General features: G+C 39.1%; 1 protein-coding gene across 1 annotated transcript in view; it reads right to left on the minus strand.

Moving 5' to 3' along the window:
• Window positions 1–19143, minus strand: part of SUCLG2 (succinate-CoA ligase GDP-forming subunit beta) — a 350518-nt gene extending 331375 nt beyond the window's left edge. Inside the window, exon 1 of the mRNA XM_007500056.3 lies at window positions 18986–19143. Within this exon, the coding sequence (XP_007500118.1) occupies window positions 18986–19072 (87 nt within the window). The 5' untranslated portion in view covers window positions 19073–19143. The remainder of the gene's footprint in view (window positions 1–18985) is intronic.
• Between the last annotated feature and the right edge of the window lie 1095 nt (window positions 19144–20238).

The raw sequence follows: 20238 nt of genomic DNA on the forward strand, positions 1-20238 counted from the left end.
CCCCCTAATTCTGAGAACTTTTCACTATCTGCTGTGCCAAATTGCTTTTCATTAAAGTAAACAGATTGTTTATCATCACTAATGTATATACCCTCATGCATTCTAGCTGAAGTAGCCCATGAGCTGTGCTTCTAGACCCACATTTTATCTCATACATCTATACTTTTCCATATTTAAAGAAACATTCCAATAAAGAAGCATTTATTAAACGCCTACTACATCTCAGACACTATACTGGTTGTTGAAGAAAACTGTCCCGTTTCCCCATGCCTAGAATATATGATCTCTTTATCTCTTCCTTTCTTTAAGGTTTACTCCAGGTGCCACATCCAACTGGGAACCCCAACCAAGGTTATTAATGCTCTCTCCCTGGAAAATCAGGTTTTTTTCCCTTATATATGGGACACGGCAGGGACTTATGGACTTCGAAGAAGAGACCGACATTCCAATCCTACCTCAGACATTTAACAGCTGTGTGATCCTGGGCAAATTGCTTAAACAGCTTCTGTCTCAATGACCTCATTTGTAAAGTAGGGATAATAATATTATCTGCCTCACAGGACTGTCATGAGGATCAAATGTTATGTTCTTTTAAAGTGCTTAGCAAATCTTGAAGTGCTCTATAATTATTATCATTACTATATCATTACTATATCTAGTCTCATGAAGGAACTAATAAGTATTTGTATTTATACATGTCGATATAGTTATAAAAACATACATTCATACATGTATAGTCACATGTACCATAAATAAACACTATGATATTCACATACACATGTCTGCATGCACACATAAACCCATAAAATATCCCCCAGAAAAAATATAGTCCAAAACTTTAATTTCATTCTTGGAAATGGAGAGCTGAGAAACTGACTTGCCCAAGGCTAAATGCTTTGTATTCTTTAGAGCTGAAGCTGGAACCCAGGCCCTCTGGCTCAAACCAGTCTTCTTTACCATATCATGTGGTCTTGAGGACAGATTCCCAAGACAGCCACTTCCCAGGAAACCCCATATCTTTGGGGAAGTTCTGGATGGCCTGTGTTTTTTTTTTTCATTAATCAGTCTCACTGCTTTGTAGGTAAACCTTTCATTTTTGCACTGTCTTAATTGACAGAATGTCAAAGGTTAAATCAGAAAATAAAATGTTAATGCCGAGTTCCAGGCTTTGGAAGAAATCCAGCACATTGTTAAATCCAGCTGATTTCCTAATCAGAATTATAACACTGAGTCCTGTTTTTCTCTAGGAGGATAAAGTTGAGATTTAGGAATAATCAGTATGCAATCAAGGACTGATTATAAATGAACAATAAAGAACCTGGGAGTGAGATCAGTTTTGCAGGTTCATAATAAAAAAAGAACAAGGGACCATGAGAATGGTAGGAGGGGAGGAGGGCATTGTGCATGATGAAAGGGAACTCACCCAGCTCTTAAAGAAAAGGTTGTGCTATTTGCTAAAGGAGGTGGGGGTGGGGGGTGGGGTTATACTCCTGGTTTACATGAGGCAAAGAACAGCAAGCATCTATTGGCTTTCATGGATCCATATCTCTGAGCAGGGCCCATCAAAGCACTTTTAGGACAGAGATCAAGCCATATTTATCTAAGGGGCTGGTGTGGGGTGTGGGGCAGATATGTGTGTGCATCTGTGTGTGTGTGTGTGTGTGTGTGTGTGTGTGTGTGTGTGCACCAGATCCATGATTTTAGTGGTAAAGGGACCTGCAGAGTAATAAAATCCCACTATCAATGTAAATTGGCATCTGACGGACAATTTATCATCTCGGGATTGCATGGGGAGAATTGCTCAGATGGAATTTGATTTGAGGTACACTATACCGTATTGGAAAAAGAAAGGCAGGCAGGCAGGCAGGCAGGCAGGCAGGCAAGAAGGAAGGAAGGAAGGAAGGAAGGAAGGAAGGAAGGAAGGAAGGAAGGAAGGAAGGAAGGAAGGAAGGAAGGAAGGGAGGGAGGGAGGGAGGGAGGGAGGGAGGGAGGGAGGGAGGGAGGGAGGGAGGGAGGGAGGAAGGAAGGAAGGAAGGAAGGAAGGAAGGAAGGAAGGAAGGAAGGAAGGAAGGAAGGAAGGAAGGAAGGAAGGAAGGAAGGAAGGAAGGAAGGAAGGAAGGAAGGAAGGAAGGAAAATAGGCATGAAGAACGGAAAGAAGGAAGAAAGGAAAGCAGTAATGATGGAAGGAAGAAAGAAAAGCAGAAACGATGGATGGATGGAAGGAAAGAAGGAAGGAAGGGAGGAAGGGAGGGAGGGAGGGAGGAAGGAAGGAAGGAAGGAAGGAAGGAAGGAAGGAAGGAAGGAAGGAAGGAAGGAAGGAAGGAAGGAAGGAAGGAAGGAAGGAAGGAAGGAAGGAAGGAAGGAAGGAAGGAAGGAAGGAAGGAAGGAAGGAAGGAAGGAAAGAAGGAAGAAAAGAAAGAGGGAAGGAGGGAAAGACCTTTTTCAGCCCTGTGCTGTCATAGCTCCAAATAACTGAAACCAAGTTAGTATCCAAAAATGGCAAATCTATTCCTTTTTAAATCAAGTCACTCAAAAGTTTGAGGCCTCAGTTTCTTAATTTGTAAAATGAGAAACATGAGCTCTGGGTGATCTCTAAGGTGCTTTCCTGGGCTATGGACATATAAAACAAGGATTCAGGGATTTTTGTGCTGTCATCATTTATAAAAACCATAGCTCTTGTAAGTTTCTTAAAGGTATCATCTTTAGATAAGTGTTTGACAGACATCCACTCACTTGGTCAAAGTCTGTGAGCTAGGACTATAGACTTATTTTTATACCATCATAGTTGCAAGAGAGGTATCCTTTCCCAAAGAAGAAAAGCTTTGAAGTAAGTGAGGCAAATAGATTTGTGCTGTTGCCCTACTGAATACTATAATTAGTGAAAGGAACTCTGTAATGCATTTATTCCTTTTGCAAACGAATATTGATACGTTACGAATGCCAAAGTCTGATGAAATGCCATGGCCATATAAATTAAAAATGTGCCCTTTATTTGAGATTTCTCAAGTGAGAGAAGAAAGTTCATGTTTCCCCCTTATTTCATAAGAAATTCAATTCCGTAATTTCTTTCTTTAACTTCAATGACCTGTGATTTCATCATTGTGAGCACATGGTCAGCTACCACCAACAGAAACTCTTCTAAGCCTCTAAAAGTTGGGGTAGCCAAAGAAAGAAGTATCATATGGGGACACATCTTGTGGTGAAAGGTCACTGAATTTAGTAATGCTACTTTTAAGCCCAATGTTTGAAGTCTTTCCCAGCATAGTAAGGTTACACTGAAAAAACCTTCAGGAAGTCAGAGCCATGGAGCAAGTGGTGAGTGTGGACTAAGGATGTAGAATATAGTACACATTGTCAAAAGAGGTTGTTATGTCTAGTTGAAATCCTTAAAACTTTCTTCCTTGTTATAAAGAAGGGCTCAAGACTAATGATAAGAACAAAATGAACCGGAATGGAAATGAGGATTTTTCCTGTGATTTCAACTGATCTTGAGAACTCCTGGATAAGGAAACTCCCAACATCAAGGAAGGGCATCACCCTGCTCTGTAACTACAGTCCTAGGAAGTTCCTTCAAATATAGTAATCTGAAAAAAATGCTCTAAATAATTATTTTAGAGAAATGCAAATTAAAACAACTTTTAGATATAGTCTCACACCTATCAAATTGGGTAAAATGATAGAAGGGGAAATGGCAAATGTTGAAGATGTGGAAAAAATGGGACACATACATTGTTAGTAGAACTGTTAACTGATCCAACCATTTTGGAGAGCTATATGGGATTTTGCCTAAAGAATTACAAAACTGTATATACCCTTTGACTTAGCAATACCTAATGTGGTCAGAGAAAAAGAAAAAGAACTAATATCACCTAAAACAATTATAGCAGTTTTCATTGTGGTGGCAAAGAACTGAAAATTAAGGAAATGCCCATCAATTGGGGAATAGGTAAACACAGTGTGGCATATGATTGGATGGAATATTACTGTGGTGCTACAAGAAATGATGAACAGGTTGATTTTAGAAAAACACGGAAAGATTTTCAAGAAATAATGAAGAATGACATGAGCAGAAACAAGACGATACTGTACACAGTAACAGCAACATTGTCCAAATAACTTCAAACAACTAAGCTGTTCTAAGTAATTATAATTATTCAAAACAACTGTAAAAGACCTATGAAGGAAGACACTATCAGCCTTCAGAGAAAGAACTGATAAACTGAAGTATGCATAACATGGTTTTACATTTGTGTATTTCAAATAGTGGCCTTCTCTAGTACAGGATGGGGAAGGAGGGAAACAGCTCAGAACATAAAATGTAATAAAAAGAAAATAAATTTAAAAAGAAAATTTCCTTCAGACACTAAATGATTAATGACTTGCCTGGGATTATACAGTGTGTGGAGATGGGGAGGACAGGTAAGGACTCTTGAACTTAAGTCTTTAGGGTTCCAATGCCAGTGTATTATCTGCTTTGTAACAAAAGGCAGAAAGATCAACCACAAAATAAGGTATCATAAGAGATACCTTTAGACCAGATATATTAAAGATAAAAGTGAAATGATACTTAGTATTTAAAATCTTATAGCTTCTTCAAGGTTCAGTTCATACTATCTCCTAGAGCTGTGATGGTACACCTATGGCATGTGTGCCAAAAAGGGCATGCAGAGCCCTCTCTATGGGCATGCCTGCAGTTGCCTGTCAGAGTTTCTTACTAGAAAGCCAGAGGGACTCAGGGTGGAACCGTTCCCTTCCCCCTTTCCATAGGCCTGAGGACATTCCTCACTTCACCTGCCCCTCTGTCCAGCAGCCCAATGAGAGTGCTTCCTCCTTCCCCTGTCTGGGACAGAGGAGGGGGGGTAGGGGTTACAAGGGGTGCATGGCAGGCACTAGGTCTGGGGGAGACAGAGCCTAGCACTCTGTCTCTAAAAGATTTGCCATCACTGTCCTACAGGAAGACTTGCCTGATTCCCACCCCACCCCAAATTGTTAGTGTTTACTCCTTCTACAAATGCCTCTGTGTATACTCATCTGGTGATATATTGTGTCCTTCCCATACCCAATAGAATGTAAATACTTTAAAATCCTTGTCCTCTTCCCCCCAATGCTTTGCATATTATTTTATATACAGATGGTATTTAATAAATAATTTATATATAGCAGGGATTTAATAATTACTAATTATATTGCATACATACATCAGTTGTTTTTGTTGTTGTTTTTGTTTTTTTTTCTTTGTTTGTTTGTTTGTTTTTAAAACCCTTACCTTCCATCTTGGAGTCAATACTGTGTATTAGCTCCAAGGCAGAAGAGTGGTAAGGGCTAGGCAATGGGGGTCAAGTGACTTGCCTAGGGTCACACAGCTGAGAAGTGTCTGAGGCCACATTTGAACCTAGGACCTCCCATCTCTAGGCGCCATCAGTTGTTTTTTAACAAGAAAATATTTCCTTAAACATCCACCTCAAATTTTCAGGATTTTAATAATAAAACTTAATAAATTACTAATTGATGAAAAATTTATTCTAGTAAATATCCTAAACTTCTAATTCAAGAAGTAGAATTCACCAAAGTGACTTTTAACCATATTGCATATTTTCAGAGATAAGAAAGATAATTTCTTTCAAAGTTTTGTATCTGATGCCAAGTTTCATTCTATTTATATATAAAAAAAAAATTGCCTAATGCTGCATTTTCTTTCAGGGAGGGAAGCCACATTTATTATTTATTTTAAAGGCACAAATACAATTTTAGAGTTTATTTCTTTTTTCAGTTCATTAGATTTATCCATTTTAATGATTTTTAAATCAGAATGCCTCTGTGTGAATGCTCCGTAAAGAAGTGCACACCACTAATAGCTTCCTTCCTGAAGTGAAAACAATTTAAAGATTTTATTTTTTTTTAGATTTTTCAGGGTTGCTTATTAGTTAGTATGTGGTTAGGATGCATCTTGCACTCCCTTTTCCAAGGTAGGGGGTGACCTGAATAAACCTTTCAAAATCCAGAAACCCAACAACATTTGTATCATCACAATCAGAAGCCTTTCATTTCTCTATGGAAATGAACAAATAAAACTTACCTAGAAAAGACAGAAAAGTCCCTAGTGATACTTGGAAAAAACCAATCTGTAGAGGCAAGAGTGTTTGCAATAGAGAAGAGAGTCCCTAAAGGGCCTCTTTTTATGACTTTTATGCTGTTAACTACTTTCCGAAGATGACTGTCCTATGGAACTTGTCCTTTCCCCCTTTCTCACCTCTCAAATTCATATACACTTTTCTTATTTCCTCCGAGCCTTAATCTCTCCTATCTACTTTGCTCCGAGTAGCAAGGCTACCTACTATCTTGTGGTGGGAAGACAAAGGGATGACTGAGGCTATTCTATGGAATAAGGCCACTCTCCATTTAATCTATCAACCAACTGGCATTTTCATGTGTCTCTATGTGTCAGGAATGGTGCTAGGTGCTTAGGACATAAAGACAAAAAATTACAAGCCTGGCCTCAAAGATTTCACCTTGGAATTAGAATATCAGGGAATATCACATGTGTACCGATGGCCATCAATACCATAAACTTATATGGAATAAGCCTGAAGGTCATTTGATATAAGGCAGTGAGACAGGAAGGGTTTTATCTACAGGAAGGGGCCAGGATGGTCCTCCTACAGATGAGGGTGCCCGAGTTAAAGTACTGCAGGAAACAGACTTGCACTAAGTAAAAACACCTTGGTCAGAGACTACTCAGTTATATGACATAGATTACACTGAATCAAGGAAATAAGGACAGTCAGATAGTGCAGTGGACATGGGCTCTGACTTGGTAGCATGAAGAGCTGAATTCAAATCTTTTCTCAGGCACAGGCTAGGTAACTATGAAAAGTCACTTAAAGTTCTCAACCTCAGTTTCCTCACCTGTAAAATGAGACAAATAGAAGCACCTTCTTTCCTGGCTTATTGTGAGCATCAAATGATGTAATGTATGTAAAGGATTTTACAAACTTAAAGGTTCTATATCATTATCACCACCTCCACCACCACCACCAATCACCATCATTATCAAGATTAGTGGAGAAACATGCCCTATGATGGCATGGAGGTAGCCCTAGATTCTGAATGGTCTTGCCAGTGGAGGACAAGCTCTGGAAGGTCCTAGCAAGAGGAAAATCCACAGTTCTATAAGTATGGGCACTCTAATGCTACTTATCAACCACTCAGTGAGTTGGTAGACAGTTCCAATTCCCTCCAGAATCAAACATAAAATCCTTTCTGGCTTTTAAAAACTAGGCCTCTTCCTGTCTTTCCAGATATTTTCTCTTTTTACTCTTGACCTCATAGTCTATGACTGAGTGGCATGAGCCTTCTCTATATCCCTTGGCCATATCATCCCCCATACACCTACTCCTGTGATAGTGAACCTATGGAACACATGCCAAAGATGGCACACAGAGACCTCTCTGTGGGCATGTGTTCCATCACCTGCCAGAATTAGTTACTAGAAAGGTAGAGGGACTCAGTTTGAGCTGATTCCTTCCCCCTCTCCACTGTACCTCCATGCCCCTCTTCCCAGCAGCCCAATGGAAGCACTGACTCCCTCCCCTGAGCAGAGCACTCAAATCACTCCCCTCCCTTTCTCCCTCTTCTATCTAGGGTAAGGCTGAGAAAGGGGGGATAGGAACAGCACTAGATCGCTGGACTGAGCAGGGCATGACACACAGTCTCTACAAGGTTCTCTATCACTGCTCTACTCAATGCTTTTTCACTGGCTACACCTCATGGCTGAAGTGTTGTCCCTTTGCCTCTGGCTTCCCTGATTTCCTTCAAATCTCAGCTCAAATCCAACCTTCTGCAGGAAGTCTTGTCTAGTCCCCTCTGTACTAATTCCTTTCATCTGCTATCACCTTCAATTTACCCTGAATATCTACTCTGCTGCCCCAAGAACTTATCAAAATGCCTGGCATATAATGAGTACTTAATAAATACTTGTCCACTTGTTGATAGGGAAGCTAAGTGACACAATGGATAGAGCACTGGGCTTAGAATCAGGAAGACTCATCTTCATGAGTTCAAATTCAGTTTCACACACTAGATGTGTGACCCTGAATAAGTCACTTAACTCTGTTGCCTCAGTTTCATCATCTGTAAAATGAGCTGGAAAGGGAAATGGCAAACCACTCCAGTATCTCTGCCAAGAAAATCCCCAAATGGGGTCACAAACAGTCCAGAGTATGACTGAAATGACACAAAAACAATGATTTGTTGACTTTGAGACTTGCTATGGCTAAGCAATTCATCATCCTGTAGCCAACCTAAAGAGGAACTCCACTGAATTTACCTAGGCTGGTCCCTAGACACCTTGATTGCTAGGATCTATATGAAATTTCCTTCTGGATCCATACCCTTCAAGACTCCAGCACTTTCAAAAATCATACATTTTAATGTAAAAAAAGTCTAAGTTTTTCAAAAAAGAAATCCGACCTTGTAAATACCCTAGGCATTCATGGTTATTCATTAAATAGTATCCATTAGTAGGCCTGTCCATGCTATTCCTTGAAGGAGGGTAAAAGTTGAATATTTGCACAGCAATTTAGGCAAGTATAAAATCATGCTTTTCAAAAAGCATAGAATTGGTTTGTTCATTTTTATCTTTCCAAGTTCATGCTGCAAAGAAGAGGAAATTCTGTATTTTCCACATCAAAGACTCCAAGGTTTTCATTGGCCTTCAAGTGTTTGCCCTTTGGTTCCTTTTGTTGCTACAATCTTAGATTCATTCTTCAAGGATCATTGAGAAATGAGCTGTTATCTTTACTTCTTATAGACACAGAAGCTTCTGAGATATCAAAAACCATCATATAGATCCACAAACATTCATCTTTCTTTCCAATGAATTCCCCAAATAAATTTAATTATCAATATTCTATCAGTGGAAGAGCACCTGGAGTTCATCAACCAGTCAAGACCCACACCAGAGTCCAAAAGCTGAGCTAGGAGGTGCTAAATGTAGTCATGGAGGGGATAGGTTGGATTAGTTGGCTACTGAGGCCCTACCAAACTCTCCGAAATACTTTGTTTCAGAACTATGGAAGTAGAAACACAAAAGAAAAAAAAAATGTCTGACCTATCACTTATCACTTGTATATATGGGTTTATGATTTGGGGTTTTGGCTTTAAAAGATTGCTCTATGGGAAAAATGAATAATGTGGAAATAGGTATCAGCTGGTAACATTTGTACAATCCAGTGGAATTGCTTGTAGGCTCTGAGAGGGGGGATAGAAGAGGAGAGGGAAAGAAAATGAATCATGGAAACATAGGAAAATAGTCTAAAATAAAAGTTGCAAATGAAAAAAATACTTTGATTCAGTATTATGTGCATTTAAAAGAGAACATTTCTTAACCTATGATTATGAGTATTGCTCTAGAGGCTTATGATCAAGTTTTCATCACAGTCAAAGAGATGGTATGGTACAGTGGGAAGAAGACTGTATTATGGAATCAGAAGACATGAGTTGAAATTCTTTCTTTTTTTTAAACTTACTGTTTGATGGGCAAGTTATACTCTCTAAATGTGTTTCCTCATCTGAAAAGAAAAAGAAATAAAGGATTGGACTAGAGTATGTGTCCTTAATTTGGGTTCTACGGACTCTTTAGGAGTCCATCAATAGATTTCAAAGAAGTCCATGAACTTGGATGGGATTATCCATCTTTATTTCAGTATAATTCATTTCCTTTGTAATCTTATGTATCTTATTGTATTAATTTTAAAAACAGCATTCGGAGAAGGGGTCTGTGGGCTTTACTCAGTTGCCAAAGGGGTCCAGGACATACAAACTGATTTAAAACTCTTGGACCAGAGGATTAACAACCCCTTCTAGCCCTTTATCTATACTCCTAAGATAATGCATGTTTTGTAACTAAAATAATATATATTAATATAATATGTAATATGATAATATATAATAAAATAATAATAATAAAAGTTATGTAGCATTTAAGGTTTGCAAAGTATCATATGTATATGTGTGTATGTGTGTGTGTCTTCACAACCAGCTTGGGAAATAGGGACAACTAGGTGATACACTGGGTAGATCATTAGGTTTAGAGTCAAGAAGATAAATTCAAAACCCTCAGACATTTACTAGTTGTGTGATTTTGGACAAATTATTTAAAGTCCATCTCAGTTGCCTCAAATGTAAAATGAAAATAATAACAATAGTAACTACTTTACAGGGTATTGTATGGATCAAATAAGATATCTGTTCTTATTCTTAGTACAATGCCTGCCTCGTAGTAGGTGCTTCAAAAATACCTTTTTTCCTCTCCTCTATTATCATTATTTTACAAATGAGAAAACTGAGAATAATAGAGATTTAGTGATTTTCCCAGGTTTGCACAGTTAATAAGTGTTGGAGAGGAAATTCAAACTCAGGTCTTCAGGACTTCAGGTCTACACTCTATCCAGTGTACCACCTAACTGTCAAAAACAATCATTTAATGAATTTGAAGAACGTATACAGTAAACCTGCATCAATCACAGAAGGATAGCTTTTCCTATACTCAGTTTACAGAGCACATGGGGCAGGGAACTAAAGCCATTTTCTAGATAGCTGCCTCAGTTTTCCATTTCATTTGTTCTCTGTAAAAATTAAATTTTAATAGATTCTTCTTAGTCTTGGGGTTTTTTTTTCTCAGGTAATTACAAATCAGGAGGGTTTTCTGTTTGCTTAAAACCAAATCAGATCACTCAGCAGACTTGTCAGCATCTCATCTGAAGCTTCCCAGTGTTTTTCATTAGGCCACACTTGCCATTCAAATGAACTAGACTCTAACAAAGGACAGCTGAGATCCACTGATGCAAATGGGATTGGGAAAAGAAGTCTGAAGAAAGAAGATAAGGGCCAGGAGAAAAAAAATAAAAGTGAGACCTCCAAAAAAAGAAACGAGAGAGGACAGGAACAAAAGACAAAAAGGACCAGGAGTGTTCCATCTCAGCTATTTCAGCAAAGATCAGATCAGGAAGCAGAATCTGCTTTTGCTGGCTGGCAGTCCAAAATTCAGCTCTAATTCAGGAGGTAAAGTACCACTGAGGATGATGTGGAAAGCATAGAAAAATAGAATGGTGAGATCCTTACTGGAATTCATAGGATCATAGATCTTGAGCTGAATGAGCCTTCGGAGATCTCTTCAATCAGATCCCCTTAATTTAAGGTAGGCTTCATGATAAAGGGAAGAAAAACACTGGATTTGAAGTCCAGCAACTTGGTTCAAATCTTACCCCTGTCACTATCATGGGGTCCACGAGCAATTAATTGGTGACTCCTGGCCTTAGTTACACCATTAAAAGAGAATTGTATTAAATGGCTTATTGCTAAGGTCTCTTCCAGGTCTATATCTATAATCCTATAGATTCACTAAATGAGATAAATTATCCCAAACCTTGTTCATGATACATTACTGGGACATGGCATTCCAACCAGCAAAGGATGAACTCTTCCAAAATCTGCTGAGGACAGTGAAAATAAGCACAAACCAGTCTAGGGTCTCATAAAACAAAGTACTCAGTGAAAATCTACTATGCTTCAGACTCTATTATAGACACTGGAGACACAAAGAAGAAGGAAAAAATGAAGAAGTTCTTTCCCTCCACAAACTTAACATTCTCCTTAGGGGAAATGATACCTAAGTATATATAAATATACAAACACAATGTATACAAATAATTAGTGGTGGGAGGCATTAGAACCTGAAGAAAAATCAGGAATGGCCTCATGGAGGAGGTGACATTTGAGAAGAGATTTCCTGAGATTCTAAGATGTGAGGATGAGGCGGGCATGTTTACTGGAATGGGGCACAATCTAGAGAGGGGAGCTCAACTGTCTTGTGTGAGCACCAACAATATGGTCCTCACACTGGCTGGACCACAGAGCACATGAAGCAAACAGATATACTAGAGAAAGGCTGGAAAGGTATTTTAGAGCCAGGTTCCAAAGGCTTTAAATGAAAGAATATACATGCTAAGAACTGACTGCTCTTTATCTCTGAAATCTCCTGAGATGAGCTGTCCATCAAGAGTCAGAAAATGACTTATAGGGAAGATCACCATCAAATGAGATGTAAACATAGGACAAATTGGCTGAGAAAACTGATAAACTTTTCTCTCTAAAATGTCAGTGCTTACTACAATGTATCAACAGAAACTATTTTCAGAATCAGGACAAGGTCATGGAATCATAGTCTTAAGCACAGAAGGAAAAATAAAATGTATCTAGTTTGATTCCCTCATTTTATACATAAGAAAATTGAGGCCCAGCAAGATAAATGAATTGAATCAAAGTCAGAAAGCAAGGAAGTGTAAAAGGCAGGATTTGAACCCAGACCTTCTGGCTCCAATTCCAATGTGCTCTTTGTCCTAGTCCACTCTGTAGGAAAGAAAACAAATCATTTGAGATAAAGTTTGTAAAATAAATTGCAAACTTTAAATGCTATTTAAATAGGTGCTGTCATAATTACAGAGACACTTGGAATCATGGAACCTAAGAGTTGGAAGTGAAGTAAAAAATTGAAGAATCAAACAATGAAAGATTTAGAAACAAGGAACCTTGAATCAGTAGATGATCAATAAAAACTTAAGTACATATTATGGGCTAGGCAATGTACTAACTAATGGGAGTACAAGGAAATGCAAAAAAAAAATGGCCCCTGCCTTCAAGGAGATTACACTTTAACGGGTAGATAATCTGCAAATAACTACACAAATATAAGAGACAGAGATAGAGATTTAGAAATAGATAATAAAGAGATAAAGACAGAGATGGAGAGTATTAGATTTATTTTTAACATTCACAAGTCTGAGAAATTTCAAGGTTTACAAGAGATAGAGATAGTGCTGGGTGACCCAGCATATTAAGTGGTGGGTTTGAAGTCTGGAAGACCTGAGGTCTTTCTGGACTCGTGGTCTACTGCTCTGTTTGCCTCAGTTTCCTCTTTTGTAAAATGGAGATAATAATAGCACGTACCTCAAAGGGTTGTTATGGGGGTCAAATAAGATAATAATTATAAAGCCTTAGCACAGTACCTGATTTATAAAAAGCACTACATAAGTATCCATTACTATTATTATTAGAGGTAGAAATAGTTGTTAACAGAGATAGAGAAGCAGAGATATTGTTGGAGATATTTATTAATATACATATAGATAAATAATAGTGATATTGATTAAATAAGATTGGATTTGATGTCAAGTGGGTCAATCAATCAATAAGAATTTATTAAGCACCTACTATATACAAAGAACAGTACTAAACACAGCAGATCACTGAAGGAATACATTTCAAAGTGATTTAATAGAAGTGGGAACTGAGATCTCAAGAGTTTACATGGCTGGTCCAACACCCTTAACCTGACCAAAAATTCCTTTGATAATACCCTCGGAATTTCTCTTGCAGTCACTACCGGAAGCCCTCCAGTGGTTAAGAACTCACTAGATCCTGGGGTAGTTCCAACTGTTATACAATTTTCCCCTTGATTCAACCCAAAGCTGCATTTCTGTTGATTCTACAAGCATATATTTACCGTGCATTTATTAAGTACTTACTACATACAAAGTACAGGGCGTTTGTGTCTCTGAAGTAGATACAAGGACACAAGAACTAGGTGTTCTCTGCCCTCCCTGACCCTCTATTGGGGAGCTTACAGCGAAGGGAATATCACACATCAGGTCTCAAACACAAAAGGTCAACAGTTTTCCTCCTAAATCCTGGGCAATGAATTGCCTGCTCAAACAGCTGAAATTGCTGTTACACTTCATTTAAAAAGGGGAAAAAAGTATTTATTCATCTGGGCAAGAAACCTGCTAGGTAGGTTGCAACATTACAATGCAGTTTGTGTAACCTCATTTAGCTGATAAGAACTTGCACATAACCTTTGGTCCTTCAGTCCTATAAGGCAAGCATCCATCCTCCCCTTCTATCTCCCCCCCTTCTCAAAGAGAAGGTAGAAAATTAAGCTAGAGTCATCAGTTTTCAACTCTACAACAGCAAGGGGCAAAGGTTCAACCTGTTTTCTTTTATAATATTGTTTTTCTCACTGTTGTTTCACAAATCTTTACTGAATGAAAAATTAAAATAAAACTAGACCCATTATGGAATACACAATGCCTCTACATGTAAATATCACATTAAGGCTTCCATTTTGTTGGGTTGGGCCCATATGGAAGATTTATGGGAAGTCATGGGCAAGATGAAGACAGGATGGAAAGGAGAAGGGACTGTAGAATGCACCAATGGAATGAGTACTCACATGGAGGAGATCATTGGCTCCCTGAGCTATGTCCCAAAGTATTAACATATATGCAATATATAATTATAAAGATGAAACAATGCCATGTTTCACAAAATAGAAAATGAACACCATCTCCTACTCCTGTGCCTTTGCAAAGATGGTTCTTCTCTGTGTTGGCCATGATCTCCCCCTGAACTTAACCTCTTGGGATTCCTCACTATTTTCCAAGTTCAACTCAAATATCAGTTGGTAAATCAAGAAGCATTTATTAAGTGCCTACTATGTGGCACAATCTGTTCTTGACTCTCTCTCTCTCTCCTCCTAAGTATTCTATATTTACTTATCCAGATATATACTATAACTCCAAGGAAGAGTGTTAGCCCCACGTGGCCAGAACTGGGTACCAGATTTATATTGGTATCCTTTTGCCCTTGTTAAGTCTTTACTGAATTAAAAATAATGAGCAATAGGACAAAAATTAATATGTAACTAGACTGTGATTAAAAATATTGCTAATGAGGGGCATCCAGGAAACACAGTGGTAAGAGTGCCAAGTCTGGAATAGGTAGGACTTGGATTCAAATCTGACTTTATACACTTGATAGCTGTGTGGCCCCAGGCAAGTCACTTTACCCCAAATGTCTAACCCTTTCTGCTCTTCTGTCTTAAAATTAATACTAAGATAGAAGATAAGGGTTTTCAGGGGGAGAAAGTATTGCTAATGAATGTAAAGTGAAGTTAGGCAAATCATTGTTAAAATATGCAGATAAATGGGATTCTACCTGCAGAAAATAGTTTTAACCTACTTCCCATCAGGGAATCACTCTTGTATGTCTTACTGTACACCCACAATATACTGTTCTTTGAGCTGGAGACAGAACATTCAGGGCAGCATAGCATGGGGCCCTCTAATGACCTTTCTCAGTCCCAAACAGTTTTTTCTCTTTGGGAGCAAATGATTACATTGAGAGGCAGAGACATCAGAGTTATCCAAATCTACAGAAAGTCCTCAGAAACAAAGGTTGAAAGGAGCTGGCTTATTTATCCTAGAGAAGAGCTCTATGGAAGATTAGATATTTGAGAGCCAGCTCTAAATAGAACAACTATGGGGAGGGAATGAATGGCTTCCCTCCTCATCAGGTCTTCAAGCAAAGTCTGAAGGGCTGACTATTCTCTGTAAATGTTGGAGAAAATTCACATCTGTTGATAAACTAGACAAACTCTAAAGTCCCCACAGACTCCAAGATTCTGACAAGTAATCACAAGTATTGAAGACCAAAGAGAAAGAAAGGTAAGATGGTATCACGCAGGATTTACAGAGTATAACCTTTATCATATTATTAACATCTCCATTTCAGAGAGGAAGCAAGGGCAAGAATTTAAGTTGTAAAATGCCAGAAAAGTTATTAAAATTATTTCAACATGTAATTAAAATTTTTTAAAGTTTTACATAGTACAAATAGGGCAATGAAAAGAGTATTAGACCAACAACTATAGACCTGGGTTTGAATCTGAACTTATGACCCCTATGATCTTGCATCTTAGGTCTTATTTTCATTGAAATATTAGAGTTGGAGAAAATGACTGGTTCTGCTGTGTTTATAAAGAACTTGTTCCTATAAGATTTGTGAAAGAATAGAATATTTGTTGGGAAATCTCCTCCCATGGAAATCTTTAAGATAAAGGTCATTCAAGTGTCATCATGCCATAAGGAAGATGAAAAATTTAGATGGTCACATAAGGCAAATCCCAGTCCTATACCACCAAAAGTAATAATTGCTCCCACTTCTGTACAACTTTTTAAGGTTTGCAAAGTGCTTTACAAATATTATCTCATTTTATTCTGCCAAATTTAAAGTTCTTTACACTGCCCTTATTTATTTGGAAGTTAAGGAAAACCAAAGCTGTAATTTAATTGTCATAGGGAATCTAGATGAAAAAAACACTCTGCCAAAGCAGATTTATAACTGTTCTTCATCTTACATTGTTTTAGTGACTAACACACTGAGAAGTTAAGAAACTTGGCAAGTATCTCACAGCTAGTACATGTCAGAGATGAGATTTGAACCCAGTTCTCCTTAATTTCAATAATTGACTATCACACCACATTACCCTACAGCAAAGAACTCTTTTTTTCTTCCCCTTCCCACATTAACTTCTATCTTTTATTTGACAATACTGGGGGTAAAAAGATCAAGCAAGAGATGGGCCTGCTCTGACACTGAAGCAGAGACAAAGGATTCAACTCCTTGAGCATGTATTCTCAATTGAACTGTTACTTCTTTTCTACTTTTCATGGCTTAACGCCTCAAAGGTGTTCTATAATTGATGTCTCAATGTCCTTTCTTCTTACTCTCTTCTTAAATTCTTGTGGTCTGCTTTCTGATCCCATCATTCCATTGTAAATGTACTTTCCAAAGTTATCCATGTTCTGTTAATCACCAAATGGAGTGACCTTTTCTCAATCCTCATTCTTTCTTGACCTCTTTCAGCTTCAGACACTGTGGACTGCCCATTTCTCCTTGATACTCTTTTCTGTTTTTCATGACATTATTCTCTCTTGGTTCCTCTTCTACTTCTTCCACCACTCCTCAGTTTCTCGTCCAGACTTCTCTGTTGGCTGCACTACTCTGGGACTTCTCAGAAAGTTAATTATTGGGGGGGAGGGGCAAATGTCATCATTCTATAAGAGCCTATCTGCCTTGGTATTCCAACTCATCCTTATAATCACCATCACCTGCTTCCTGGGTGATTGAAGGTTAGAGCCATAAACTTCAAATCTCCATTTAATGATAGAATGAAGCTCTCCTTTCTCACCAGGCTGCAGTATTATGGGACTTTGCTAATTCACCACTTTGAACATCTGTATCACCAGGCTTAAAACAGTGCCTCTTTCCAGTGAGTATTTAGTAAATGTTTATTTATTGATACTGGGTCTTTTTCTCTTACTTTTCTTTTTACTGTAAGTATTTAACAATGTACTTGGATTAGAGTAAGTGCTTATGAATTCACACACTGAATTTATTTGTATAACATACTTCTTATTCAGAATTTCTCTTATCTTACTTCCAGACTTTTCTTCTGTGCCTGTAGGGTAATAATCAATCATCATGATGGACATAAGTCAGAGTAATGAGATGGAGATGGTGTATCAGTCTTCTATATCTACAAAAGAATCCTCTTAACCTTGAGCCCAGGGTGCCTTTAATTGTTTCCAACATTAAACTTTACCCAACTTCATCTGAAAAGAATTCTCCACAATTTAGTTCAAATCAACAAAACTTTATTGAGCAATTCCTAAATTCAAGTCCCATCTCAGTTATATAGGGGACACAAAAATAGACAATATATTTCCCCTGCCCAGAAGGAGCTTACAGTCTCATAAGTGTTCCAAGAGTTTTGTACATTTCTTAGTACCTTTTCAGATTATTCACTTTCCTTTTTATATAATCCACTCAAATCTATTTTAACCATTAGAAATGCACTTGTTCATTTTTATAACTCTTAAATAATGAATAGGATTTGATCACCTGAAGGTATTCTTTTTACTTGATTACAATGCTTGCCAGGAATTTTAATTAGATGAGAAATTCCATCCTTTTTTTGAATCCCACCTTACTGTCATACATTACAGTGATATGACTGATCACTTTTTGAAATTTACATTAATAAAAAAACAGAAAAAAGAATTGGCAAGGGTGTTTGTTGCGTGCAGATGTCATAATTAGCTAAAACTATGAGAAACTCAAAAATCATTACCAGTTACTTTTTAATTTTCTTCAAAACCATAATGTGTATATCCTGGTTAAAATTGCATGAGTCCTAATTCTGCACTCATTAATTGGCAATGAGAGACGGACAAGGACATTTCTGATCCCTGTGAGTTACTGACTGACCTGCCTTTCAAATAAGGACAAAGAAAAACTAATTTTTCCTTTTCTTCATCATCAATCACTAAGTGAATTCTGAAATCACAATCCTTCCTGCTTGTAAACACAAGCTTTTGAAGTCTGTAAACGACGTGGCCTGTGGAAAGTGAAACTATGTAGAAGGCAGGCTCCGAGAGGCATTTGGAATCTGCTGCTGCTGCTGCTCTCTTTTTACACCCGCTTTTCGAACCATTTCCTGGATCTCTGATTAAAGGAAAGTTTAGCGGCGGCAGCGGCAGCGGCAGCGGCAGCAGCAGCCCAGGAGCAAAGCCCCCAACCCTTCCTCCCTGCATCCAGGGCATCTTTTCCTGAGATTCAATGCAGCTGATTGTCCTGTCCAAACCCATTACGGGGAGTAAACTGACGCCCGGCGCCAGTGGAGGACTTGGCCCTGGTTACAGGGGAAGTGATCAGTGGCAAAGCCACTGTGCCAGCCCTTCCTCCCCTAGCTTTGCCCTCAGTGCTTCTAGGAGCAGTTTTAAGAACACGTGTCTGCCAAGTTGGAAGCTCAGCCGGGTACCCGCCAGCCTCGGTGGCAGTGGGTTCCTTCGGGCCGGTCCAAGTGTGCCCAGGGGAAGGGATGGGGGAGGGTAGTGGCTGGAGCCTGGGAGGGAGCTGGGTACCCGGACTACCACAGCTCGGGGGCAGCCCACAGCTTCCTGCAGAGGGAGAGAAAGGAGGGCTGCAGTGGGGCGGGAGCTGGGAGGTGGGCCACGGGTCGTCCCGCAGGCAGGAGGAAGGCTGATTGGGGCGGCCCGGCCCCGACCCAGCCTGACTCCGACTCACCTGGGACTGGCCCAAGGGGAGGCACGGTCGGAGCGCCCACGTTGACCGCAGAAGTTTCCCGGCCTGAGCTGCCACGGGGGACGCCATCTTAGTCAGGAAAGTAGGCGGAGGGCCACTGGGCTGGGGCTGGTCCCCTGGGGCAGGAGGCGGGAGGTGGGAGGGGTGAGGAGGAGGAGGAGATAGAGTATAAAAATCTGTGGTGGGTAGAGGAGGAGAAAAGGAAAAGAGCCTGGGGAAGCAAAAAGAGGAGGAGGAGGGGGGAAAAAGGAAAAGGAAAGGAGATGGGGAGAGGGAGGAGGAACAAGATGGGGAAAAGAGAAGGAAGGGAAAGGGGAGGGAGAGAAAGGAAAGGAGAAAAGGGGGGACAGAGAGGGAAGGGCAAAGGAAAGGGGAAGAAGAAAGTGAGGAAAGTCCATCTCCAAGTAAGTTAAGGAATGCCTACTCCAAGAATGTTTTGAATTCCTGGACACAACAGGAGGATGTGAACAATTGATTCCAATGGATCATGTACAACCCATTTTTGGTTCCAAAGGATGAATGAATGAGTATCCAGTATGCTAGTGGCTCACTATCCCTACCTCAAGCTTCTAGGATTACACCTGAAGCCTGAGGTCTCTTCTCTCTAATATTATTGCCTCAAATCCCCATTCCAGGTGTTAGTCTCCATTGTTAGCCACCAGAAGAGTTCTCCAGTTCTTTTCACTAAGTGATATCAATTAGCCTTTAAAATTATAATGTTTGCTTTAAAAATATAGCAAGAACAGATATAAAAGGGTATTTCCCATCTCCTCAATGCTTTTAGGGCACATTTTTCCCTAATCCTCCTTGATCCCTGGGGAGAGAAGGCACAAACTTAGAATAGTTTCTGTATATCATTGATCATACCAAGTTTATATCCTTACTCTCTCCTTATCTTTGTGTATGATGAAGTCATAAAGTTTATCAGAAGGAGCCTTGATGGCTGGACTGTGGAAGAAACCTACTACTAGTCTCCAGTATTGCACATGATGGACCATTCCATATATTCTGCATCCATCACCACCTCTTTGTATAATACAGCCTTGGAATGCAAAATTTTACTTGGCTAGGAAAGAACAAAAATATGTTATGTGAAGAAAGAAAAGAGTAGGGAAATGAAGCACATAGATATGGGGGATAGGGGAGATAGGGCTGATTGTACACATCTGTCTTTGGGAAGGCTTTTATGTGCCTTTTTGTTGTTGTAAAGAAGGAATAACCAAAGAAGACTGAGA

This window comes from Monodelphis domestica, chromosome 7 (genome assembly GCF_027887165.1).
Source record: "Monodelphis domestica isolate mMonDom1 chromosome 7, mMonDom1.pri, whole genome shotgun sequence".
Classification (NCBI taxonomy): domain Eukaryota; kingdom Metazoa; phylum Chordata; class Mammalia; order Didelphimorphia; family Didelphidae; genus Monodelphis; species Monodelphis domestica.